The sequence below is a fragment of the Dreissena polymorpha genome, chromosome 4 (assembly GCF_020536995.1).
Source record: "Dreissena polymorpha isolate Duluth1 chromosome 4, UMN_Dpol_1.0, whole genome shotgun sequence".
Lineage (NCBI taxonomy): Eukaryota > Metazoa > Mollusca > Bivalvia > Myida > Dreissenidae > Dreissena > Dreissena polymorpha.
The window spans coordinates 100,220,122-100,248,090 of NC_068358.1; the positions used below are offsets into that span (position 1 = coordinate 100,220,122).

The 27,969-nt window shown below is 37.9% G+C and overlaps 1 protein-coding gene across 2 annotated transcripts; it reads right to left on the reverse strand.

Moving 5' to 3' along the window:
* Positions 1–27,381, reverse strand: LOC127878069 (DNA-directed RNA polymerase I subunit RPA49-like). Of its 2 annotated transcripts, none has more exons than XM_052424483.1 (12): positions 27,219–27,381; positions 21,010–21,119; positions 19,359–19,438; positions 12,330–12,415; positions 10,826–10,881; positions 9,843–9,993; positions 9,155–9,253; positions 7,973–8,069; positions 6,603–6,742; positions 2,614–2,689; positions 1,087–1,209; positions 1–235 (listed from the first exon to the last, which is right to left on the reverse strand). In XM_052424483.1, the coding sequence occupies exons 1-12, from the start codon at positions 27,265–27,267 to the stop codon at positions 88–90; spliced, it is 1,215 nt and encodes a 404-aa protein (XP_052280443.1). In that variant the 5' UTR covers positions 27,268–27,381; the 3' UTR covers positions 1–87. The 2 variants fall into 2 exon arrangements, with proteins under 2 accessions (XP_052280443.1, XP_052280445.1); XM_052424485.1 differs by lacking the exon at positions 27,219–27,381 and adding an exon at positions 26,971–27,112.
* Positions 27,382–27,969: the final 588 nt, after the last annotated feature.

Sequence of the window (27,969 nt, forward strand, 5' to 3'; positions counted from 1 at the left end):
ACCAGTTAAGCAAATAATCTTTTTCATGATATTCATGCATACCAATTTAACTATATGCAACAAAATAATGCCCATTAAGAATCGTCTTTATTTGCGAGCGCCTTTCGAACCAGCATTTTTAGAATGCTTTCTTGGAAAATCAAGCGGAAGAGCCAACTTTACATCATAAGACTCCACTCCCCCCTTCAGCCGCCGAACAACGGAGCAGCCCATGGCTCGCAAGATCTGCTGAACCCTGAAACAGAAAATGTTGTATTTATGTCATGGGCCACATTCTGGAAATCTGGGCTGAATGCATGTGCATTAAAGTGTCGTCCCAGTTCAGCCTGTGGAGTCCACACAGGCTTAACTGGGACCAAACTTTCCGCTTTTATGGAATGTTTTGTTTGAAGAAAGTCACTTCTAAACATAAATCAAGTCTAGGTGGAAATTCCTGATTAGCCTTTGCAGACTGCAAAGTCAATGATTAGCCTTTGAAGAGTGCAAAGTCATTGATAAGCAATTGCCAACTGCAAAGTCAATTATTAGCCTTTACATACTGCAAAGTCAATGATTAGCCTTTACAGACTGCCATGTCAATTATTAGTCTTTGCAGACTGCATAGTCAATGATAAGTGATTGCAAACTGCAAAGTCAATTATTAGCCTTTACATACTGCAAAGTCAATGATTAGCCTTTACAGACTGCCAAGTCAATTATTAGTCTTTGCAGACTGCATAGTCAATGATAAGTGATTGCAAACTGCAAAGTCAATTATTAGCCTTTGCATACTGCAAAGTCAATTATTAGCCTTTACAGACTGCCAAGTCAATTATTAGCCTTTGCAGCCTGCATAGTCAATGATTAGCCTTTGCAAACTGCAAAGTGAATGATAGCTTTTGCCAACTGCAAACTCCATTATAAGTCTTTTCTAACTGCAAAGTCAATGATGAGCCTTTGCACACTGCAAAGTAAATTATTAGCCTCTGAAGATTGCAAGGTCAATGATTAGCATTTGCAGACTGCAAAGCTAATTATTAGCTTTAACAGACCGCAACGTTTCTCAATATGAGCAAGGGTCATACATAAGAAATTCCAGTGTCTCACCTGTGCACGCCTATCCTAAGATCCTTGGCGATGTTGTCAAGATCAAATGTGAACTCGTCGATATGTAGACATAGTACTAGAATAAATGCAGCTAGTCGATCCTTTAACCTTGAGGGCTTACATCTGGCATAAACAAAGATACACATGTTACACTTAATTGATATAAGTGTTATTCGCACAACAAATCAGAACTTGACCTAATTGCCAGATAATAAATAAGATGAATACCACTCTTTTGAAGTCGTTAGGACCGTCAAAAAATAATTTGCAGTAAAGAGTTTGAAACATTGGTGTTCTTTGTATTAATTAATAACAAGGGACAAAATTGTCACAAAACCAGGTTTTCATTGTGAAAAAAAATCTGATAAAGGGAGACAACTCAAACTGAACTTTTGAAATGAACAAACAAAATTAACCCCATTTGTAAGTTTGTTTTAAAATAAATATATTTTTAGTCGTGGCAACCTGGACATTGGAGATATTGACTTGATTCTTTCGTGCGACACACCAGTCCCATGATGGTGAACAAATGTGCAAAATGATTTTAAAATCTCATAATTGAATGACATAGTTATAGCCCAGACAAGCTCATTTATGGCTATTTTTTACCTTTGAACTCAAAGTGTGACCTTGACCTTGGAGATATTGACGTAATTTCTTTCGCGCGACACACCGTCTAATGATGGTTAACAAATGTGCCAAATGATTTTAAAATCTCACAATGAACGACAAAGTTATGGCCCGGACAAGCTTGTTCCGCCCGCCCGCCCCGCCAGCCAGCCAGCCCGCCCGCATTCGCCAATCTAATAACCAGTTTTTTCCTTCGGAAAACCTGGTTAATTATACATTTTATATATAACACAGCACAATGCATTATATTATACGATGAGTGGATATAATAGATTGTAAAGTACCACAAGACAATGTTTTACACAAAATATTAAACCCCTGGCCCTTGGGGTTTATTTAAGAGAAAATTAACAAATTTATTAACTATATTGGACTATATAATCATGAGACCATGGGCAGGTGGGCAGATTTAACCCCAGGGGTATGATTTGAAAAAACAGCGTATAGGACCTCTATCTGATGTTTCATACCTAATAACCAAGCTCTGGAACTTGTTCTTTCAGAGATGAAAGTTATTTACTATTTAAGTCTATTTTATTAATCAGGTTACCCATGGGATATGTCCAATTTTTAACCCTGGCAGACCCATATACAATATTACACACAAAATAGTTAATTGTTGTTCCTTGTGGTTTGGGTGAACAAGGTGTTTTTAGCTATTTATTATATAGCTCTCTATATAAATCATGTAACATTATATAAGTGGCCAGTTTGACCCCAGGGGTATGATTTGACCATTAATTGTAAAGACCTGTTACTTGTGTTTCATACTAAATATTCTCAGTTCTCAGATTTGTGTTCTATGTGCTTAGTTGAACTAAAAAAATATATAAAAAAAACTCAACAATAATTCAGTTGTATATTCAGATTTCAACACACATGTTCTCCAAGGCTTACCTTGATTTACCCACACGAACTGTGAAGTTGTCAAAGAGTTTGTTCTTCAATGACGATGGTATATTTGGGAACAATTCTAAAATAATGAATATAAAAACATGGTTTACATGAACAGTTAACTAAAACATTAAGAGCTTTGTCACAGACGTGATGAACACCCCCACATGCCACATTGACACAGAATATTTTGCATGTTGTCTTCACAAAAAACAGCGGAGACCATGCTCAATGTTTAAAACGCAGTAAGTGACCCCGTGACCTAGTTTTTGACCCGGCATGGCCCATGTTCAAACTTGACCTACACATCATCTAGAAACAACTTCTGACCAAGCGTTGTGAAGATTGAATGTAAACTACTTGAATTAGAGAGCGGACACCATGCTGAATGTTAAAAAACGCACTAAGTGACCTCGTGACCTGGTTTTTGGCCCGACAGCCGATGTTCAAACATGGCCTAGAGATCATGTAGATAAAACTTGTTACCAAGTTTGGTGAAGATTGGATGAAAACTACTTAAATTAGAGAGCAAACAACATGGTGAGGTTTAAAAAGCACTAAGTGACCCAGTGACCTAGTTTTTGACCCGGCATGACCCATATTCAAACTTGACCTAGACATCATCTAGATACAATTGCGGACCAAGTTTGGTGAAGATTGGATGAAAACTACTTGAATTAGAGAGTGGACAACATGCTTAAGGTTTAAAATGCACTAAGTGACCCCGTGACCTAGTTTTTGACCCGGCATGACCCATATTCGAACTTGACCTAGACATCATCTAGATACAACAGACCTACAGACCGACTGACAGACAAGTTCACTCCTATATACCCCCCTAAACTTCGTTTGTGGGGGTATGAAAAATATCTGTCACACTTCCTCAATAATTGGCTTTTGTTGATGTGTGAGGAAGAAAAATAAGCCAGCAAATATAAGCTGCGCTCTGGGAAAAAAATGGGCTCAATGCATGTAGGAAGTGTCGTCCCAGATAAGTCAGGGCCGTCCTCTCAGACTAATGGGCTCAATGCATGTAGGAAGTGTCGTCCCAGATAGGTCAGGGCCATCCTCTCAGGCTTATGGGCTCAATGCATGTAGGAAATGTCGTCCCAGATAAGTCAGGGCCGTCCTCTCAGGCTAATGCAGGACAGTTTCCGTATAAACTAGATTTTTGTTTAAGAAAGACTGCCTTTACATAAAAAATACAAAGTATCGGCACTGAGCATGTGGGCACTGCACAGGCTAATCTGGGACCACATCTGACACACATACACAGTTTTCTCAGGGCGTGGATTAATTCTAGGAATAAGACAATGACAAAAGCAATTTTAAAACAAGAAACCGTCGGAGACGGGTGATGCTCCCCAAAGTTTTTTTTTGTCACAATATTGCACTATATATTCAGATAAAAGGAAACATCTTGAGGGGCATAACTTCGGACAAAATAATACGATGGATGGTTTAGCAACTTAAAAATTTCAAAGGGCCATAACTCTAAATAAATCATCAAACCAAAACCCACTAATAACATGCGCATCTCCTCAAGGTAGTTAAGCTTCCCATAAAGCTTCATTGTATTCTAGTCAGTAGTTTGGGAGAAATAGCCCTGACAAGAATTGCACTATAATGTACAGTTTATACAAAATTTCAAAGGGCCATAACTCTGTTAAAAATCATCCGACCATAACCGGCTGATAATATGCACATCTCCTGTTGGTAGTGAAGCTTCCCATAAAGTTTCATTAAATTCCCGTAATAACTTGCTGAGAAATAGCTCGGACAAGAATTGCACTATATGTACAATGGAAAATTTTAAAGGGCCATAACTCTGTGACAAATCGTCCGACGAGAACTGGCTGATAATATGCACATCTCCTCTTAGTAGTGAAGCTTCCCATAAAGTTTCATTGAATTCCAGTCATTAGTTGCTGAGAAATTGCCTGGACAAGAATTGCACTATATGTACAGTTAATGGAAAATTTCAAAGGGCCATAAGTCTGTGAAAAATCATCCGACGAAAACCGGCTGATAATATGCACATGTCCTCTTGGTAGTGAAGCTTCCCATAAAGTTTCATTGAATTCCGGTCATTAGTTGCTGAGAAATAGCCCGGACAAGAATTGCACTTTATGTACAGTAAATGGAAAATTTCAAAGGGCCATAACTCTGTGAAAAATCATCCGACCAGAACCGGCTGATAATATGTACATCTCCTCTTGGGAGTGAAGCTTTGCATAAAGTTTAATTGAATTCCGGTCATTAGTTGCTGAGAAATAGCCCGGACAAAAATTTTGCATGGACGGACACACGGACGGACAGACGAAGCGGCGACTATATGCTCCCCCCAAAAAAAAATTGGGGGAGCATAAAAATTGTTGACTTAGAAACAAACACAATAGTGTATTGGCATGTTTGTACTTATAACAGAGAAACCTAAGCAATAGGACTAAATTAAAATCGTGAAGAGAAAGAGTTATATAATATAGTTGATACAGTCACTTAAGTTAGCTTAACATAACCTTGTTACTAACTAGGGATTTTGAGCACCATGTTTTTGCAGTGTTACTTACTTGGGGCATTGAGCACCGAGTTGTAGCAGTGTGACCAACTAGGGTTTTTGAGCACCGTGTTATTGCAGTGTGACTAACTAGGGCTTTTGAGCACCGTGTTTTTGCAGTGTGACTTACTTGGGGCATTGAGCACTGAGTTGTTGCAGTGTGACTTTCTTGCGCTATTGAGCTACGTGTTGTTGCAGTGTTTCTTACTAGTGCTATCGAGCACGGAGTTGTTGCAGTGTTTCTTACTAGTGCTATTGAGCACGAATTGTTGCAGAGTCACTTACTAGGGCTATTGGGCCGCGTGTTGTTTCAGTGTTACTTACTAGGGCTATTGAGCATCGTGTTGTTCCAGTGTAACTAACTAGGGCTTTAGAGCACCGTGTTTTTGCAGTGTTACTTACTTGCACTATTGAGCATGGCGTTTTTGCAGTGTGACTTACTAGGGCTATTTGGCCCCGTGTTATTGCAGTGTTACTTACTAGCACTATTGAGCACCATGTTGTTGCAGTGTTACTTACTAGGGCTACTGAGCACCCTGTTGCTGCAGTGTAACTTACAAGCACTATTAAGCACCGTGTTATTGCAATCTTACTTAAAAGCGTTATTTAGCACCATGTTGTTGCATTGTTACTTACTTGCGATGTTGAGCATGGCATTGTTGCAGTGCTAGTTACTAGGGCTATTGGGCCCGGTGTTGTTGCAGTGTTACTAACTTGCACTATTGAGTACTGAGTTGTTGCAGTGTTACTTACTAAGGCTATTGAGCACTGTGTTGTTCCAGTGTAACTTACTACTTTTGAGCACAGTGATTTTTTAGTGTCACTTACTAGCGCTTTTAAGCACCGTGTTTTTGCAGCGTTACTTACTAGGGCTCTTTAGCAGTGTTTTGTTTTAGTGTTACTTCCTAGGGCTATTCAGCAGTGTTACTAACTTGCACTATTGAGCATGGCTTTGTTGCAGTGTTACTAGGGCTATTTAGAACCCTGTTTTTGCAGTGTTACTTACTAGCGCTATTGAGCACCATGTTGGTGCAGTGTTACTTGCTAGCACTATTGAGCACCATGTTGTTGCAGTGTTACTTACAAGCGCTGTTAAGCAACGTGTTGTTGCAGTGTTACTTACTAGTGCTATTGAGCACTGTGTTGTTGCAGTGTTACTTATTAGGGCTATTGAGCACTGTGTTGTTGCAGTGTTACTTACTAGGGCTATTGAGCACTGTGTTATTGCAGTGTTAATTACTAGGGCTATTGACCACCTTGTTGTTGTGGTGTTACTTACTAGCATTATTGAGCACCGTGTTTTTGCAGTTTTACTTACTAGGGCTATTGAGCACCATGTTGATGCAGTGTTACTCACTAGTGCTATTGTGCCCCGTGTTGTTGCAGTGATACACACTAGTGCTATTGTGGCCCCTGTTGTTGCAGTGTTACTTACTAGCGCTATTGAGAATTGTGTTGTTGCAGTTGTGCAGCTTGATCATACAGTCAAGGTAGGTGAGAAGTTTGCTACGATTCCATCGCAAAGTCTCCTCCATCGGCATCACAGACAAGTGATTCAGCACATAGCTGCTGTAACTGAAATACAACAAGATATGTGTCCATACAGCACAGAAGTCCTCTCATTCCCCTCCTTTGTCTCAAAACTCCATGTGTAAAAAACTCAAACTTGATTTGAAACTCATGCAGGTATACTCACATGCCAAAAATAATGTAATTATCTGCAAGCATTTAGGAAAAAGTCTGCAAAACTGTTATTGTTAAGCTTTTGGAGAAATTGTTATAATGTTTCAAATTGTAAAATCTGTTTTGGCAATTGTGACTTACCTTTGCAGCAAACCAAAACCAAGTACTCATCTGTGTTCACCAACACCAATTGTGGAAGCCATGACCTGGTGATCTAGTAATTTAGTAAATTATCCCACTTGACCCAGATTAGCACATGGTCTTCATATTGTCAAAATCAGCATTATGACCGAGTTTCATCAAGAGCGAGACAGAAATTTTACCTCTCAAGAGGCAACAAAGTTTTTCTAAGAATTGTTCTAGTGACCTAGTTCTTGAACCCAAATGACCCAGATTAAAACTTGGCCCAGATATTGTCAAAATAAAAGAATTGACAATGTTTCATCAAGATTTAGTCATAACAGTGGCCTCTAGAGTACAAAGGTTTTTCTTAGATTTAACCTGTTGACCTAGTTTTTGAATGCATATGATCCAGATTCAAACTCTGGCTAGATATTATTAAGATAAACCTTCTGATAAAGTTTCATCAAGATTGTGTCATAAATTCGGTCATTTGAGTGGCAACAAGGTTTTCCTAATATTTGACCTGATAACCTAGTTTTTTGACACAGATGACAAAAAATTGGATTTTGCCTGAATATTATCCAACAAAACATTCTAACCATGTTTCATCAAAATTTATTCATAATTGGGGCCTAAGGACTGATTACAAGGTTTGTCAAGGATTTGACCAAGTGACCTAGTTTTTGGACACACCTGACTCAGATTCGACCTTGGCCTAGACGAGTTTAAAATAGATTATAAACACCAGAGACCACACACCCAATGATGACTAATGCAGAAATTAGGGTTGCAGGAATTAGGGTTGTAACAAAAGCTCACCTTGAGCATATTTGTCATTTGTAAATTATTGATGACTGAAAATGGATAGATGATGCCAAACTCAAGGCCAGAAATCAAGCCACCTCAATGACTCACCGTGAGCACTTCATGCACAACAAATAAAATCCAAATCAAAGTCTGCATCATGATTGTGCACATAATATACTGAAGCCACCATACCTGTCACTTTCTCTCCATTCCTTTATCTTGGATCCATCAGAGTTGAAGAAGTTCTCTGCAAATGACTGAAGAAGGTCCAACTCTGAACTGGTGACAACTAAAAAGTGTAATATGTCTGGATTACACACACAAGAATTGATCTTATTATCAATTAATATACATTAACACAATTCATTTCCTCATAAACTGTAGCAGCCCTAGATTCAAGATAATGAGATTTTTTCTTGTTTGGGTCAAATTTATCATTTCATGAGTAGTCATATAACATGCAGAGCTAGTCCAGTCAACCAGGTCAAACCGGTCATCCAGGTAAAACCAAGATTATTCAATCTTACAAACAACTTTAGTACAGATAAATTTTGACACAATCTCTTATTGCAGAAGAAAAAATTGCCTTAAAATCATAATACAGAGAAACCCTCTTAACTGAATTCTCTTCAAACCGGATTAAAAGAAAATGCTTCCATTTTATTCCACTTTTTATTTATATGTACATGTACAATATACCCACCATTCTGGAAACCAGCATTGTTTAATATCTTAAATGATTGTAAACACACAAATTAACCCCTTTAAAAATGTTATTGTTTCGTGTTTTCTAATCTTTGTCATAAGGTCAAGACTGTATGTCATAAAAAACACGATAGATATATTTTAAAAAACATTTATAAATTAAAAGAGATATGATGGCCATTAAGCACTCTTTATGGCTAATTGACATTCATTGTTGAATACTTGATCTGATTAATGATACAAACAAAGTAACAGATAATCAATCGGATAGACCTAAATTCAAAAGAAATGTGTCTATAGAGACCTGTCAATGACCAAATTTGATTTCTGGCCTCTAAGTGTAACCTCGACCTTTTATTTTAAAGAGACTGTGGATACAAGGCGCAGTCTCTACATGGTAGTCATTTGTTGAAAGTTGTAACAAATAAAATTATAAATGTAAAGGTTAAAACCTGCACACGCTCTTTTAAAGCCGACTTTGACCTTTTACCTACAAATGTGACCTTGACCTCTCAGGTAGAGGTTTTACACACAAAATGCCATGCCCTAATGGTTGGCATTAGTGTTAAAATATTATGAATGACATAGTTACTGTCCAAATAAGCTTTAGCTTGACGTCTGGTTTCGAGGGTTTCTACAGAAATACATTAGTTATAATTGTAGACTTACTTTCCTCAATTGGGTAGACTAACTCCACTCTTGAAGCCTCCTTGTTACACACGGGAAGAGCTGACAGCTGCTGAAGCTGTTCTTGTATTGCAGCCTTCTCTTTAAGATCAGAAACTGAGGGGTTTAGCATGCAGTAAATGAGCTTAAACAAAACAAATCACTCACAAACTGTGCTGAAATGAGGCACATAATTAGGCCTTGTTTTCTGCATATGCTCCTCAACATAGACATGTATGTGCTTATTTAAACAATCTCAATCTTAACAATTTAAGCTACGATCTCAATCTCCACAATTTAAGCTACAATCTCAACAATTTAAGCTATTGTTTTGTACATATTAAGGAAAACTGTGAAAGTTTACGTGAAAGCCATCCAGCAATAAACCAAGAGTTGATTACATGAAAGGGATTTTTCAATTAAAACATGCATCATTCATAACAAACAAGAGATGTTCGTAAAACATGCCAGACCCTGACTTGCTGCCAGGTCTCAATATGTGCAATATGTTAAGAGATGATGTCATACATCAAGCCTCTATTACATCGGCTTTCGATTTCTTTATTTCAACATCGGAAGTCGACTGATTTCCCTCAGGATTAACTAGCTTACATGACCTCTTAAATAATCTAAGGTTAAAGCTATATGCAAACATAGTGTGGAAATTACACTCACCATAATGGCTGCTTACCTTCCTCTCGTGACCTTCTCTGCTCTGTGCCATGCTGCACATCCTCTGACATGAACCCCTTCACCTCCACTTCATCCAACTTATTGCGGTGCTTCTTTTCAAATGATTGCTTCTTTTTTTTACTACCAAATGCTTCAACTAAGTTGCCAAACTGGAAAACATAATTACAGTTTCATTAAACCACTACACTTACATTGATATTTGACGAACACCTGAATAACACCAGGTGATCCTCACTCTGGGAAAACAGGGCTTAATGCATGTGTGTAAGGTATTGTCCAAGATTAGCCTTGCAGTCCCCAATCTGGGAAGATCCTTTACACACATGCATTCTGCAAAGGCTAATCTGGGAAGATCCTTTACACACATGCATTCTGCAAAGGCTTTTCTGAGAAGATCCTTTACACACATGCATTAAGCCCTGTCTTCCCAAAGTGAGGCTTACCAGGTGGTATACACTTAATTGCATTTCCATTCTGTTAAAAACTGTTATATGCCCAGTATAATGACCTCATTGTGATTAATTTCATTGCTCTATTAGATATTGTATTTTTCAGGCTTTTTAACTGTTGAAAGTCAAATAAGGAGAAAGTGATGAATATAGAGAATACTATGTTAGTGTGATTATGTACTTAAATTTATCCCACGAGTGAAGAAAGGTTTACATGGCGAGGCTTGCCGAGCCTTGTTAACCTTTCTGAGACGAGTTTGGTGAAGATCGGATAAAAATTATTTGAATTAGAAGCGGAAACTGCTGTGGTCGCAGCCCGTCCGCCCACCCGCCCGCCCCCCGCCAAGGTGAAACTATAATACGTCCGGGTTTTTTAAAACGGGCGTATAAAAATGTTTTGAGTACTATTATACTATATTTACTTAAGTTCAAGTTAAGTTTACTTCTCTACATATGTTGTAGAACATCATACCTTCTTTACATATGTTGTTAAGCATCATACCTTCTCTACATATATTTTAGAACAACATACCTTTTCTACATATGTTGACTGACTAGGACCGTCTGGCACTTTATCTTCATCTTCATCTATATCGATAGACAAACTTATATGATCTCTTTATTACACAGAAACTTGCTAGTTTAAATAAGTTAAATTGTATATGATTTCAATTGCTCTATTTATTCATGTTCAAGTTGTATATCAATAAAACTTAAGGGCCCATCTAAAAGGCCATGGACCCTAATGCCCTCACTGAGACCCAAACATAAAACTATTCTAACAAGGTGGAGTTCAGAAAAATAAAGTACTTCATAAAATAAATATAAAATTTCTAAGAAAAATATTATGACAAACTTTTTATAATTTCAAATATTTTCAAAACAGAATGTATTATTAATGGGGTACAACTTTACTACTTATTTAGCCAGTTGCTAGTTGTTTCTTATGCAAAAGAGGCTGTCTTAACAGAGTAAAATAGGTCACTGGTGAATTACTTATAATCAAATGTAGAGATTAGAGATTAGAACTCCTTACATATGATGTATACAAGCTGCAAGGTTAAATAAGATTCAAATGAAAAACCTCCAGAGTGATAACAAGGCTTTACTAAGATGTTATCCGTAGACCTAGTTTTTGAGGCACATGATCAGATTTAAAATCAGCCTAGATATTTTCATGATTAACAATCTGAACAAGTTTCATCAAGATTGAACCATAAATGTGGTCTTCAGATTGAAAATGACATTTTTTTTAGATTTGACCTGGTGACCTAGTTAATGAAGGGAACCAAATAAGAACTAGTCCTTGATATTGTCAAGATAAAAGAGTTTTACACAGTTTCATCAATATCTAGTCATAAATGTTTTCACTACCATTTGAACTAGTGACCTTGTATTTCTGTGGCATGTGACTCAGATTTTAACTTGCACTACAAGATGCATATTCAGACCAAGTTTAATCAAAATCTAGTAATCAATGTGGCTTCTAGAAATCAGATGTTTTCCTAACTTTACTTAGTTACCTAGTTTTGGGACACACAAACCCAGATTTTGTCGATTCTGATAAAGATGCTCCCAAATTCTACTTTTTTACGCCATTTACCTTGAAAAAAAATCACCAAAAATTCGAACTGCAAAATTCGAACTGCAAAAAGGCATGATGCAATTAATATGAAAGTAAATTTTAATCACAATGGCAGATATACTTGTTGAGATATGTTTGAAGCCTGTCCAAATTGTCACGTTTTTTTCAAAAAGGGGCATGTGTTTTTGTATGTCAAAAACAAAAATAACAATATACACAGAAACTCAAGATTAATTTAGCCCCAATCAGGGAAAACTGGACTAAATGCATGGCCAGTCTGCACATGCCAATGAGACACCTAACTTTCCACTTTATGGAATATTCTTTTTCAGCAAAACTCAAATTTACCTGAGCATTTGAACCCATCTGCAAGAGAGCCATTTAAACTTCAAAGGCCATGTTTATAGCTAAACTTTGCCAAGTTTAAGGGTGTATTCAGTATAATATGTACCTGTAATGTTTGGCAGCATGTTGAACAAACTGGTCTCCACCACCCTCATCTTGCCTGAGCCCTCATCCAATATACCAAGGTAGTACCTGCAACAGAGCGACAGTGCTGAAACAGGAAATGTGGATAAAAGTCTAAAGAGCAAGGCCAAGTGGATTTAAGTCCACAGAGACCAGCAAAATGGATAAAAGTCAAAAGAGCTCGGCCATGTGGATAAAAGTCCACAGAGCAAGGCCAAGTGAATACAAGTCCACAAAGCTGGGCTTAGTGGATTAAAGTCCCCAGAGCATGGCTAGGTGGATAAAAGTCCCCAGAGCACAGCCAAGTGAAAAAAAGTCCCCACGCACAACCAAGTGGATCAATGTCCCCAGTGCAGAACAAAGTGGAAAAAGTCCCCAGAGCAAAGACAAGAGGGTAAAAGTCCCCATAGCACAGCCAAATGGATAAATTCCCCACAGCTGGGCCAAGTGGATATAAGTCACCAGAGCTAGGCCTAGTGGATAACAGTCCCCAGATTACAGCCGAGTGTATAAATGTCTCCAGAGCTAAGCCTATTGGATAAAAGTCCCCAGAGCTAGGCCAAGTGGATAAAAGTCCCCAGAGCTAGGCCAAGTGGATTAAAGTCCCCAGAGCATAGGCCAAGTGGATAAAAGTCCCCAAAGCACAGCCAAGTGGATAAAAGTCCCCGAAGCACAGCCAAGTGGATACAAGTCCCCAGAGCACAACCTAGTGGATGAAAGTCCCCAGAGCACAGCCAAGTGGATAAAAGTCTCCAGAGCTAGGCTAAGTGGATTAGAGTACTTAGAGCTAGGCCAAGTGGATAAAAGTCTCCAGAGCATAGGCCAAGTGGATAAAAGTCCCCAGAGCTAGGCTAAGTGGATTAGAATACTTAGAGCTAGGCCAATCGGATAAAAGTCTCCAGAGCACAGCCAAGGTGATCAAAGTCTCCTTTCACAGCAAAGAAGTTAAAATCCCCAGAGATAAGCCATGTGGATAAAAGTCCCCAGAGCTAGGCCAAGTGGATAAAAGTCTCCAGAGCTAGGCCAAGTGGACAAGGGCTGTTTGTAAAACATGCATGCCCCCAATATGGGCTGTCAGTTGTAGTGGCAGCCATTGTGTGAATACGTTTTTTGTCACTGTGACCTTGACCTTTGCCCTAGTGACATGAAAATCAATATGGGTCATCTTACAGTCATGATCAATGTACCTATGAAGTTTCATGATCCTAGGCCTAATTATCTTGAGTTATCATCAGGAAAGCATTTTACTGTTTTGAGTCACCGTGACCTTGACCTTTGACCAAGTGACCTGAAAATCGATAGGGGTCATCTACCAGTCATGATCAATGTACCTATGAAGTTTCATGATCCTAGGCGTAAGCATTCTTGAGTTTTCATCTGGAAACCATTTTACTGTTTCGAGTCACTGTGACCTTAACCTATGACCTAGTGACCTGAAAATCAATAGGGGTCATCTGCCAGTCATGATCAATGTACCTATGAAGTTTCATGATCCTAGGCGTAAGCATTCTTGAGTTATCATCTGGAAACAATTTTACTGTTTCGAGTCACTGTGACCTTGACCTTTGATCTAGTGACCTGAAAATCAATAGGAGTCATCTGCCAGTCATGATCAATGTACCTATGAAGTTTTATGATCCTAGGTGCATTCTTGAGTTATCATCCGGAAACCATTTTACTATTTCGAGTCACTGTGACCTTGAACTTTGACCTAGTGACCTGAAAATCTATAGGGGTCATCTGCCAATCATGATCAATGTACCTATGAAGTTTCATGATCCTAGGCCTTAGCGTTCTTGAGTTATCCGGAAACCATCTGGTGTACTGACCGACCGACATGTGCAAAACAATATACACCCTCTTCTTCGAAAGGGGGCATAATAAAAGTCTCCAACTATCCAAGTGGATAAAAGTCCCCAGGTCTATGCCAAGAGGATAAAAGTCCCCAGGGCATAGGCCAAGTGGGTAAAAGTCCCCAGAGCATAGGCCAAGTGGATAAAAGTCCCCAAAGCAGGACAAAGTGGATTAAAGTCCCCAGAGCTAGGCCAAGTGGATAAAAGTCCCCAGAGCTAGGCCAAGTGGATATATGTCCCCAGAGCAAAGGCCAAGTGGATAAGAGTCCCCAGAGCTAGGCCAAGTGGATATATGTCCCCAGAGCTAGGCCAAGTGGATATACGTCCCCAGAGCTAGGACAAGTGGATAAAAGTCCCCAGAGCTAGGCCAAGTGGATATATGTCCCCAGAGCTAGGCCAAGTGGATATACGTCCCCAGAGCTAGGACAAGTGGAAAAAGTCCCCAGAGCTAGGCCTAGTGGATAAGTCTCCAGAGCACAGCCAAGTGGATAAAAGTCCCCAGAGCAAAGCCAAGTGTTTATAAGTCCCCAAAGCAGGGCAAAGTGGATTAAAGTCCCCAGAGCTAGGCCAAGTGGATAAAAGTCCCCAGAGCTAGGCCAAGTGGATATATGTCCGCAGGGCTAGGACAAGTGGTAAAAGTCCCCAGAGCAAGGCCTAGTGGATATGTCTCCAGAGCTAGGCCTAGTGGATAAGTCTACAGAGCAAAGCCAAGTGGATGTAAGTCTCCACAGCTCAGCCAAGTGGATATAAGTCTCCAGAGCTCAGCCAAGTGGATATAAGTCTCCAGAGCACAGCCAGGTGGATAAAAGTCTCCAGAGCACAGCCAAGTGGATATAAGTCTCCAGAGCTCAGCCGAGTTGTTAAAAGTCTCCTGAGCAAGGACAAGTGGATAAAAGTCGACAGTGTCTGCAACAGTAAGCAAGAGAAGGCACAGCACATAAAATATGGTGTCTATCTAGCAACCAGGAGGTCATGAGTTCCATCAACAACAGCGTTCTATACATTACTCCCATACACATTAAGTACTGGATTTTACTAGGAAATGCACTCAAGACCATTTTAATAAGCCTAACGCTTTCAATGCAATGAAGCTAAAATAAATAGGTTTACAAATAATAATAACTAATAGTAATTTTATAAGTCACCAGCTGCAGATAAGGGGGTGGCTTGTCAAATACCTGTTGAAATTATAAGTAGAGCATAAAGTGTTGCCTCAGATTTGTCTGTACTGATCATCTCATCTTCGCCTGTGGTCCAATGTGGGGCTGCCAACCAGGGCCTGTATTCACCAAAAAATTCTTAGACTTAAGTCTAAGAATAAAGAATATTATTAAAATTGATATATTCAAATATTGCTTGAATTTTGAGTCAAACTTGGCATTAAACACCTCAATCTTTATCATTCTTCATGTACAACATTCTGTTAATGACATGAGGCCTGTACATGTTCAAACCCTGGACATATTTTTCTTGGTTCCAAGTCTATTCTTTATAATTAAGTCTAAGAATGGGTTGGTGAATACGGGCCCAGCTTCCTCCATGCGTTTCGGTTCTGGACAAGTCTCTCCAGCTGCCCTCATGTTTGGCCCATCTGCTTAGCATCTACATCCAGGTCACATTGCAAGGTGTTTCTAGGCCGCCCTCTCTTCCTTGTCCCTTGGGGGCTCCATGCAAGAGATTGCCTTGTCGTATTGGATGCAGGATTGCTAAGGGTGTGGCCTATGCACCACCAACATCTCTGAAGGACTTCTTCTTCAACCGGCTGCTGCTTTGTTCTTCTCCATAAATCTTTTTGTGAGATCTTGTATGGCCAGCATATTTTGAGGCAGGTGTTCATGAAGACCTGTATTTTCTTTATGGTGGTGACAGTGCTTCTCCAGGTCTCAGCTCCATAAAGGAGTAGTTGCTTCACGATGGTATTGAAGAGCCTAATCTTGTGGTGATGCCAATTTTGCTGGATCCCCAGATGTTCTTCAGCTGATGAAAGGCTGCTGGTGCTTTACCAATGCGGGTTCTGATATCAGCATCCGTTCCTCCCTGGTTGTCCAGGATGCTGCTGAGATCGGTGAAGCTGTCAACCTCCTTCAGCGTCTCTCCTTGGACTTTGATGGGTGATGGGTGTGTTGTTGGATGTGTTGGTCCTGAACACCTTGCTCTTCTCTTTGTTGATGGTGAGGCCCAGTCTAGCTGAGTTTTCCAGTACCTTGTTTGTTTTTTCCTGCATCTGTTGTTGGGTGTGGGCTAGAAGAGCCAGTTCATTGGCAAAGTCGAGGTTTTCCAACTGTTTCCAGAGTGTCTCGTGAATTCCATTCTGCTTCTGCTCCGTCGATGTCTTCATTACCCAGTCTATGGCCAGCAGAAACAGGAAAGGTGAGAGTGAGCAGCCTTGCCTCATACCGGTTCTCACTTAAAGGGGCCTTTTCACAGATTTTGGCATTTTTTAACTTATTCATTAAATGCTTTATATCGATAAATGTAAACATTGGATCGTAAAAGCTCCAGTAAAAAATCAAGAATAAAATTAAAAAAAGGAAAAGAACATTGCCCGGACCAGGTTTCGAACCAGTGACCCCTGGAGTCCTGCCAGAGTACTGAAGTAAAAACGCTCTAGCCTACTGAGCTATTCCGCCGAGTACATACATGTGAAGTATTTTATACCTTATATAAGCAATCTTCGTAGTTTCACAAAATTTAACGACAAAAACAGAACTCTCCAAATTATTCAATCGTTTCGCGTTGCAACGCTTTATAATTTTTAGGTTTTAAAATCGTCAAAAGATGCATATAATGTCTATATTAGACCATGGTAAATGTTCATTATTACTGTTTCCTCACAAATATCATAACTAAAACGAAAATTTGCGAATCTGAAACAACTTTTTTCAATTTTGTCAATTTACCAAAGCGTGAAAAGATCCCTTTAAAAGGCAATCATGAGCTGACTGCCATGAACTATTCTGCAGGTCATTCCTTCATAAGACTTCCTGATGATGTTGGTGATCTTTCCTGGCACTTGTGTCTCAGAATCTCCAGAGGGACTCCCAGTCAACGTTGTTGAACGCCTTTTCATAGTCAATGAAGTTGACATAAACCGGCAAATTCCACTCCAGGGATTGTTCCAGAATGATGCGCAGAGTTGCAATTTTATCCCTGCACGATCTCTCCTTTCGCTAGCCTGCTTGTTGGTCACTGAGATGCGGGTCTACTGCGTCTTTGGTTTGGTACAGCAGGATGCGATTTAACACCTTTCCTGGGATGGACAACAGCGTGATTTTTCAAAAGTTGGAGCAGGAACTGAAGTCGCCTTTCTTGGGAAGCTTGATGACGTTAAACTCTTTCCACTCTGATGGAATTTCTTCTTCTTCCCATATCTTGCTGAAGAGCAGTCTAGTAGCTCCACACTGGTCTACATGTCAGTCTTTAGCGCTTCTGAAGGTATGCTGTCAGGTCTTGCAGATTTGCCGTTCTTCAATTGCTTGATGGCGCTGCTGATCTCTTTCTTTGTGGGAGAGCAGCACTTGAAAGGCAGATGGATTGTAGCTGGCGGAATCACCGCGGTTTTGCTGGAGCTGGCCTGTTGAGTAGCTCCTGGAAGTGCTCAATCCACCTCTTTTTCTGCCCTTTTTCATCTGTTATTACTCCTCCATTTTTGTCCCTTACTGTCCTCTCTGGATTAGCAAACTCTCGTGCTAATCTCATGGTGATGAAGTATAGATCTTAAGTTCTGTTCTGATAATTTGCCTCTTCCGCCTCTGTTGCAAGAAGCATCTCTAGGTAGATCCGCTTGTCTGCTCTTATACTTCGCTTGATGCTTTTTTTGCTTCAGTGTTCTCTTCTTGTGCTTCCACTTTTTTGGCTCTTATTCTGCTGTTGACACTTTTTCTCGTCTTTCTGCAACTTTCTAAAGCGTCCCTGCTGATATCCACTCCCTTGTGGGTGTAAGACTTGGAGCCCAGTACTTCTGAAGTCACTGTTTCTCTCACATTCTGCCACGTCTGCTCCATCATCTCTTCTTCAAGAAGCTTCTCTAGGACCTGGAACTTGTTGGAGAGAGTTACCTTGAACTCTTCTTGCTTACAGGTGTATTTCAGTGTGGCAGTGTGGTAACGTTGGCGTTGGCTAGGCCCCCTGTCCAACTCTTCTTCAGCTTTAGTTTCAATCAGGCGACAAGGAGATGATGGTCCAAAGCCACTTCTGTTCCACGCTTGACACGTACATCCTGAAGAGAGCGACTAAACTACCTTGTGATGCACAGGTGATCAATCTGGTGCTCCGTTGACAGGATTGCCTCGTTTATCCTTCTGTGATGGAAAACACTTCCTCTGATGACCAGGTTACTTGTCTGCGAATCTCTCCATGTTGTCATTCATCTCGCCTAACCCTTGCTTCCCCATGATCTCCTCATATCCTCAGTTGTCACAGCCAATCTTGGCGTTGAAGTCACCCATTAGAATAATGATGTTTCTCTTTGGTCTGTCTTGTATGATGGTTGACAAGTCTATTGTAAAAGTTGACCTTCTCAACCTGTCGTTTGTCGAGGCTTATGTCCACATTGATCCTCCTCTTCTTTGTAAGGAAAGAGGCCATCATAATCGGTGGTCTGTGTGCCTCTCATCCGATGAGCGCTATCTGTGCGGACTTGGAAAGCATCAGGGCTACTCCCTGGGTGTGTGCTGCATCCTCCAGCTCATGCCCTGAGAACAACAGCAACTCACTGGAAGTCAGTCGCTTATGCCCCGAGTCAGTCCATCTTGACTCATTGATCCCCAGGATGTTGAGGTTCAACTTCATATCTGCAGCCACTTGTGCTGTCTTCCCGGTCTCGTAATGGTTCGGACATTCCATGTACCGATGGTGGTTGTGATCCTGGTGCAGATGATGGTCTTCGGCCTGATGGCTTCCAGTTGACACTGGCTTTTAGTCTGTACTGATGGGGACATCATATTCTGATTTAAATGGGGTTTTTTGTTTTGAAGTCAGAAGTCTGAATGTATTAAATCACAGTTTAAAGCACTTCATACTATGTGCTATACTGACATCCAAAGTAATGTTCTTAAAATTTAAATGGCATCTCAAAAGATCAAGCACTACCAGTAAGACTTCAGAGAATTGTACCATTAGATACAACTATAAAGTAAAAAGGTTAATGTTTATCTTACCTTACATTCTCATTATTACGCTGCAAAGTTCTGTCTCCAAAGTTTTTACCCACATATGTCATATGAGGTGAATCTGCCACCTACAAAAAGTATGATTACGATTAATCATTTTCATGCGTTTTCCATTCAGGCAATTCTTTTTCAAACATGGTGGTGTCAAATTGCAGACATACATGTAAAATAGGACAAATTATCCTATAAAAATACCTTAATTCTAAACATCATGTATAAAGTAAAGCTCAAGCACTTGAACAAATAGTTCTTTTTTTAGGAGTATTTTTTAGAGATGGGAACCAATATTCAAATATTAAAAAATCTGTAGAATATTTGATATTCATACTTGGATGTTAGTTTTTTTATGTAAAGAAACTTAACAAGAGGCCCATGAGGGCCTAAATCCCTCTACTGCTATAAACACTGTGCAAGTTTGGAAAGAATAAGATGGAAACTGTGTACTTAACCGCGCAAACAAGGAGAATTTTCTCAAATTCAAGGGGAGATTATTGTGTACTTATTTCTCCGATACTGTTCATATTCAATAGGGTTCAAGTCCTCATTGATATAAAAATACTGTGCACATTTGGAAATAATTGGATGAAAACTGTGGAATTAATTGCGTAAACAAGCGGGATTTCAAAATTTTCTCATATTCAAGAGGAAGTCATTCTGGACTTAATGCTTCGATATTGCTCTTTTTAAACAAGAGCACCGCATAACGGGTGCCACGCTCGGCTGCGAAAGCTTGTCAGAATTTAATAAAAAATTTTAGAGGTCACAGTGACCTTGACCTTTGACCTAGTGACCCAAAATGAGGTGGTGTGTAAAACTCATCAAGGTGCATCTACATATGAAGTTTCAAATTTGTAGGTGGAAGCACTTTGATTTTAGAGCCAATGTAAAGGTTTTAGCAAGATGCCAGACGGTGGACGAAGAGCAGGCTATGACAATATCTCGGGTTTTCTCCGAAAAACAGCCTCGCTAAAAAGGGTTTGAGTCCTCATTCATACAAAGACACTGTGCAAGTTTGCCAAGAATTGGATGAAAATTATGGACTTAATCACATAAAAAAACTGAATTTTCATTTTTTTCTCAAATTCAAGGGGAGATAATTCTGGACTTATAACTCCGATATTTCTCATTTTCAATAGGGCTTGACTCATCATTCAGATAAAGACACTGTGCAAGTTGGGAAATAATTGGATGAAAACTGTGGACTTTATTGCGTAAACAAGCCTTATTTCACAAATTTCTCAAATTCAAGGGGAGATAATTCTGGACTTTTTACTCTGATGTAACCTATTTTCAATAGGGTGCGAGTCCTCATAAATATAAAGACACTGAACAAGTTTGAAAAGAATCGGATGAAAACTGTGGACTTTATTGTGCAAACAAGAAAAAGTCTAACGCACGGACGACGGAAAACACGCCATCACATACATGTAAGCTCTTCCGACCTTCGGTCAGTAGAGCTAATAATAACTAAGTGCAAAGTCACATTTTTTGTAATTTATAGCGACACAGAAAAGTGTCTTATAATCTTGGAACTTTGGGGTCTTGGGTTTGAGGTTGGGAATATTTAAAACTAGATAACACAGATTCTGAAAATAAATAAAGCGCTTTATTTCTTACCAAATAGACAGTTATTATTTACCATTATTCTGTTGTTCTTGGTTTTTACATCTGTATTGTTGTTGTGAGACAGGAGTCTGCCTTTTAGCTGTGACTGGTGTCCTTCATTCACACATCCAACTGCAAAACGACCTGCAATGAACATTGGCCCACTCTGAGGAAACAGTGTTTAGTGTGGCAAAGTCTACACAGGCTTATCAGGGCCAACATTTTCCGCCTAAAGAGGTTTTTCGCTATAAAGAAGCGTCCTTCTTTAAGCAAAAATTACCATAAACCATAAAATTTTAGTCCCTGATAAGATATGAATGATTCAGGATTCTAAACCACATGCTTTGTAGTCCAGCCATCTATTTAAAGGAGATCACCAAACCGTGTCTTGATTTGTTCATAGTGCTTTTCTGTGTTACATATATCTGCTAAACAAAACACTTGACTGAAAGTACCCAAAACTGACAATATTTTATTTAAAAATGAGTAATAATGTGTTGAAACATGTTATATTTTGAATTGTAAACTAATTATTTAATTATTTAAAAATAATTGGGGAAACTTTAGACAACAAATATTGTATATTGATACATTTAATTGCATATTGCATATTTATAAACATACCAGTTAGAAATTAGCATCAAAGTTAGGTGGTCTGAAGACTTACCACCAATAAGATCACAAAACAAAGTTTGGAATTAGCTCTGCTGTATTATTTTTTGCTGAAGGACTTCAATGAATTAAAATACAATAATAGTTATAAATTATATCATTATATTTATCAATTGTATGGGCGTATGAGCAATCCAAAGCATAATTGAATCAACCATACAACCTAGGCGACCCTGGTTCAATTCCCGTTCCTGGCAGCATGTGAGTTTGGTTTGTGGTCACCATACCAAACAGGTGCAGTTGGGTGCCTGGAAACACCAAATTCCTCTTTTCACCAAATAACAACCGAATTCCAGTTTTCACCGAATTACAACCGAGTACCGAATATCTTTATCAAATTACACTAATCTTCAACCAAAATTAACTGACATGTTTTTTTATTTAACTATATAGTAAACTACATTTTTTTAGGGTTGCATCATAGTATTGTTAATTGTGTTATGTTTCAGCTTTTCATCTTTTAAGACGACAGTTGAAAAATGTGAAATGTGTCGCATATCTTAAAACCAGATTCCACTTAAAATATTCAATTTATCCTTTTATCCCAATGAGTAAAAAGGCTTAACATGTCGATTTAAATTTGATAAGAGCCTAAAGAATTACAGTTCACCGAATTCCACTCCACTCCCATATTTACCCGAGAAACGAATTACACATTCAGTTGGATGTGCGATTTGAAGGTGTAATTCAGGAAGTTGAAAGTTATAAATGGAGTAACGGAAAACGCAATAATAATAAAAATCAAAAGGATATTAATATTATATATTTTATATTTTATTATAAATGAATTAAGCATCATCATCAACAAAAGCATTCAAATTATATGAAATAAAAGAGAGAAATGTAAATGAACACGTACACACAAATATTTAATGTACTTTAATGTAATAGAGTTATCCTTTATCACAATGTTTTCAATTGTTAACACAGGGCTTTTTTCCTTCTTTGGGACCCGCCAAAAAACGGCCCTTTCCCATCGGATTTTTTTTCCCCTCAGCAGGTAAATTTTCCCCCAGACTTCAATTTCTTTCCCTTAAAAAAAATAACTAAAATTAAACTTTAAATACATAAGTCAACCTGATCCAGTGTAGAAAATATAACATATTGCATATTTAAACTATCTGTTGCCTTGAATTTGTTTTAAAAACAGCATAATATGTTAAATTGATTATTTAAGACTATACTTAATTTCCCCAAAATCCGGCATTGCGTATAATTTTTCCCCCAAATTCCGGCATTTCGCGAGATTTTTTTCCCCTAAAAAAAGGCAAGGCCCTTTCCCAAAAATTAAATAAAAACCCCTGAAACATGTCGAAATTAATTAAAAAAAATGAATATAGATTACCGAATTACACATTCGTTAACTTTTCGGGTAAATGTAATACTATGGAAACAGCTGTTAAATTGTATAGCACTTCCGAAGGTTAACATAACATGTAAGATGTAAAAGGTTTAAATAGTTTGACAATGTATGTAACAAGTGCACATTTACTTCAAGATTAAAATAGCATGAAATATGTATAAGCGCGAATCCGTTGTATAATTTTCTGAAATTATACATTTAATTTTCTGAAATTATACATTGCAAATTTTAAAAGAAATAAGAAAACATTGTACAATGTTATTTAACCACTTATTACGAATTGAATAACAGTTTTTACTTGAAAACTTACCACCACATATTGAAAAACAGTTTTTACTTGAAAGGTTACCACCACGTATTAACACGCGGCACTCAACAAGAGATTCGCGGCGTACTTGTCAAGCAAAAAAAAGCTCAGTCCGTCTTTTTTCTTTTGATGGTCGTAGTCTTAGCATTGACCTTTCGCTTGAGCTGATTAGGTTTTTTACCACGAGTCTTTTTTGTCTATAATTGGATTACTTTTTTTACTTTAACAAATTGACGACAATATTTTATTAAATTTTAATGAAATGATAAATTGCTTATAAAGAAAAAATTAACCCCGTTTCTCAAGTCTTACTCGTTCTGTGCTGGAAGACGCAAAAAGTGGGTCTACAAACATTTTGTAAAAGTGTAAAATAAATAGACTTACCGCAACAGAGCTGATTTGGCATCATAATCCAATCCATTTTTAAATGCACATTTGACACAAATGAAATGTAAACTTTTGTTTGACCATGATATTAGGTCATTATCTGTAAGACAAGTACAACCGGCATGAGCCCATTTTTTACATCCCGTACAGAAAATAGTACCATTTTGGCACACATCCTCACAAACAGAACACGGGTATTGCGCCATGCTGTACCATCATATTTTGGGGAATCGGACATTTTATATGGGTTATCATTGAGCAATAAATGAGTAAAAGCAATTGAAAAAAACCTACTTTTATTAAATCAGAAGGACAATCATCAAACAAATCGAAATTCTTTATTGGCCAAATATATATTTTATTAAAAAAAACACTCAAAATTACAATTTATTCTGATTAATGAAAATCAGCATATGAGTAAAAACACTAAAAACAATCCGACTTTCATTTATTCAAAAGGACAATCATCAAACAAATCGGAACTCTTTAATAGCCAAATATCTATTTTATTCAATCAGAAGTAGTGTCAAAAACTTGTGAATAGCAAATTAAAGACGCGTGAAATTAATAAAGGGGATCGAAAATTCTGCAAACTGTTAAAATCGAAAACAATTGAAAGAGACTCTGCCTGTGATTAGTGAAAGTGGAATTCAGTAATAGCCCAGCATCATGTGAAAAACCCGTATCTAATCGATTCCATCGATCATTTTAATGTGTAGTTGTAATTCGGTGAAAAGTGGAATTCGGTGAAAAGTGGAATTTGGTGTTTCCATGGACGGGGTGCAGTTCCTTCTGGGTACTCCAGCTTCCTCTCCACAACACAAGATCCCACCTAGTTCTGGCAACCATAACTTTAAACTTCGTTTTTTATGATTTTTTACTGGCGCGACTTTATAGTTATGGACCAATCCCATTAGGAAAGTCAACCAGAAATTCCTGAAAAGTTGACAGTTAACAATGACCGGTCCAAAACAGCTTTTAAATGCAGTTATTGGCCCAAATCAACCACTTGATCGGAAAGATTGACATTTTTCACATTTAACTGATATATTCTTTCACAAAATTCATCTTAAACATTTAAAATGTATCAATTCTGCTCTTACATATCAAGAAAAACAGCCATGTGACAGACTATCTTGAAATGCGAATCTCCCAAGATTTCACAGTCATATGACGTTATTTCTATTTTTAGTAACATACAATGTGCTCAAGTGTTTTCAAATTCAGAATGACATTTCCCGGAATTTTAGATTATTCTGGCTTGTTCAGAGCTCTAGATAACTTTTCTAAGTAATTGGGTAAATACTCACTACTTTTGACTTCAATTGGGTATTTTCATTTTCAATTGGGTACAAAATTCAGTACCCACTACTTTAAATGACAATTGGGTATTTTTGTATTAAAATTGGTTATGTTCATTGTCTTAAATTCTCAAATGCTTACCTGAACGAGCTGGTTGAGTTACACTCTTAATTGATTAGTTTCAGAGATCTTGTGTAATTATGTAGATGTATCCATAATATACAGTACATAATGTACTGTCATTATTAAAAAAAGGTAAGACGATTTTTTCCACCAGTTTTCTTTAAAAGTAAGCACTGTCAGCGCTTGCCTCCAACACAATATCGTCAAGAATTAGTTTCACTATATTTTCCGCTTCTGATTTTGTGTTGCTCGTGGCAAAATAACTTAAAATTGAGTTTGTTTGTGCCTGGGATACAATGTTTCCCTTTTGACGGCCTGTTCACAACAATAACACGTGGTTACATAGAGGCTTTCTTCCGTACATATTATTGTGCTGAAGGTTATACGAAAGGGCAAAGCGGAAAGAATTCGGGTATTTCGGAGTTCGGACCCGGGTATTTCCGAGACAGATTTACTCGTTACGCAGAGGAAATATACAATGTGCGTAATCGGCAATTTCAATTGGGTTTCGGTACGCATGTTTTTATTTTTCTATGCGTAACTGGCAATTTTACTTTGGGTATTTACGCAAATACGCACCTTATCTGTAGCTCTGCTTGTTTTGTAAACAAATTGTAGTGTAAAAACAAACTAGAAGTAAATAATATTTAAAACTACCTGATTCACACTGAAATTAGTCTTATGACCCACCAGACGTAAGTTGTTAATCACAAATAATAGATCTCAGAAAACGAAAGTAATGTTTACAATTTCAGCAAAAAATGTCAAGGTTGATTCGAAAGTATCCAAATGACAACTCGTCACGTGACGAAGCGACAATGGCGTCAAAATTGTGAATTTCAGACTGATGAGAGTTATTTTCATCTATTGTAAGATGCATTTGACACATTTGAACCTTAAAATATTCCCCGATGCAGTAATTTATATTCATTCACCAATATATGTAGAAATGTATCCAAGACAATGAGCTTTCTTTGATTTTTAGCGTGACATAAATATGTTACGATTCTGGTTGAGTTTCAATACGGGGTTGCAGAGTTTTCCCTAAGAACCGGCCGCCGGCCAAATTGACCGGTTCAATCGATTTTCTGGCCGGTTCAAATGCTGGTAACAAAAAAAAATAATGAGAGGTTTTGCAACTTTGATCGATGTAATTGTTAAAGTCAAGAAAAGACGAAATTAAACAAGCGAAAACATCGATTTAACATCGTTTTGTTTATGTTCTTTATACTTCCGTGTGTACGTTTTACCGAACAAGTATAATTTATAACGGCGCTTCTCATTGGCTGATTATTTTGAGTACGCAAATAACTACAAAACGGCGCTTCTCATTGGCTGATTATTTTGAGTACGCAAATAACTACAAAAATCGTAACCACATGGTTTTCTCAAAATGAAACGAACCCTGAGAGATTTTTTCAGTGTGACAGCGCCTTCAAAACGTCAGAAAGGTTTGTATTGATGAAAATCTCGATGAAAATGCATGAAAGAAATTATTCAAACAATACTTTTAGTTGAATAAAGTTTGCAATGCTGTGTTAGCCAAATACACAAAAATTCCATAAGTGATACACAAAAAAACAAGTAATTTTCATCTCTAAAATTTCTGTCCAAACCCCCCCAAAATGCACCATTTTGCGTCTAGATTTTCAAAATTTTTCGGGGGGCCCCCGGACCCCCCTAGCAGGAGTGCCTTGCTTGGCCTGTTCAAATTTTTATTTGGCCTGTTCAAATAAAAGGAAGGGAAAACCCTGGGGTTGGCTTCAGCGTACAGGTATGTCAATACTATATAAACTGTACGCTTAAGTTTCTTTAGCTAGATCACACCAAACTTTAATAACCTTTTGGTATCAGCGAAATGGCTGGAAATTTAAGCTATAATTCAAACTTCGGGTCCACATAAAATGTAGCCTCGGGCTCGTTCAGCTTCGAAATACACTCACGCGGCTGATGTCAGACGAATGGACACTGCTTTTCACAGCTCGTGTCCGAAATTTTTGTCCGAAATATAAATATTCGTTAAGAAACGCATTTTTTTGTTACATTTGATGCATTTTCCGAAATAATGACTGCAGTTTTATGTACCAACCTAAAATACCTGACCGTTGGTCGTCTGTGAAAGTTATTTTAACTGACATTATAGAGGAAATAATTGTTTTTTTAAACACGTGCTTTCTTTATTTACAAATAGATATACACAAAACGGGTGCTGGAGGTTTCGGTAAATGACAAGTTCGGTAAATTGATTTATATAGTAAAAGCCGTGGAGGTTTCGGTAAATTGATTTTATAGAGGAGGTATACCTACAACGAGGTGTTAATGACACCTATTATCGGCTTACAATAACATTAGAGGCATTTATTTGCAAACTGTGGATTAATTTTGAGTTGAGTAATTAATGCTATGCCTAAGGTAAAGAATCAAGGGAAATGAATGAGCTACCTCTGAAAAACGAATTCTGTTAGGAAATTTTTGGTTAATTTTACGATTTAAATAACGCAATACTGTTGTTTTTTTAATTAGTGCTTTTATTTAAATAACATAATAGTAATAAGAAGTAATGATTTATGGCGGAATCAATGTAAGTTTAATGCTATTTTAAAAAGTTTCTTGTAAAATATGATTTAATAAAAATGATTTCATGTTGAATTTTATATTTATTTATATGTTTTATTATTTCTTTCTGGTTGAGAAAAACACAAGAAAAAAAACAATATATAAAATTTAATACGTGTACGTAATTAATAAAAAGTAATATAATGATACGCGTTATGTTTTATAATTATGTTAAGTGCGCGTGCCATTGAACGTTGAGTTAAGCGAAGAGATACACATAATTG

What these genes read in the sequence shown, in the direction of transcription:
- LOC127878069 (XM_052424483.1), bottom strand. Translation starts at nt 27,267, where the DNA reads ATGTCAGTTAAAATAACTTTCACAGACGACCAACGGTCAGGTATTTTA. An exon ending in CGTAATAATGAGAATGTAAG is followed by an intron (nt 12,416 to 19,358) that starts GTAAGATAAACA and finishes GCTCTGTTGCAG; the next exon opens with GTACTACCTTGGTATATTGG. An exon ending in GAGAAGGTCACGAGAGGAAG is followed by an intron (nt 9,254 to 9,842) that starts GTAAGCAGCCAT and finishes CTGATCTTAAAG; the next exon opens with AGAAGGCTGCAATACAAGAA.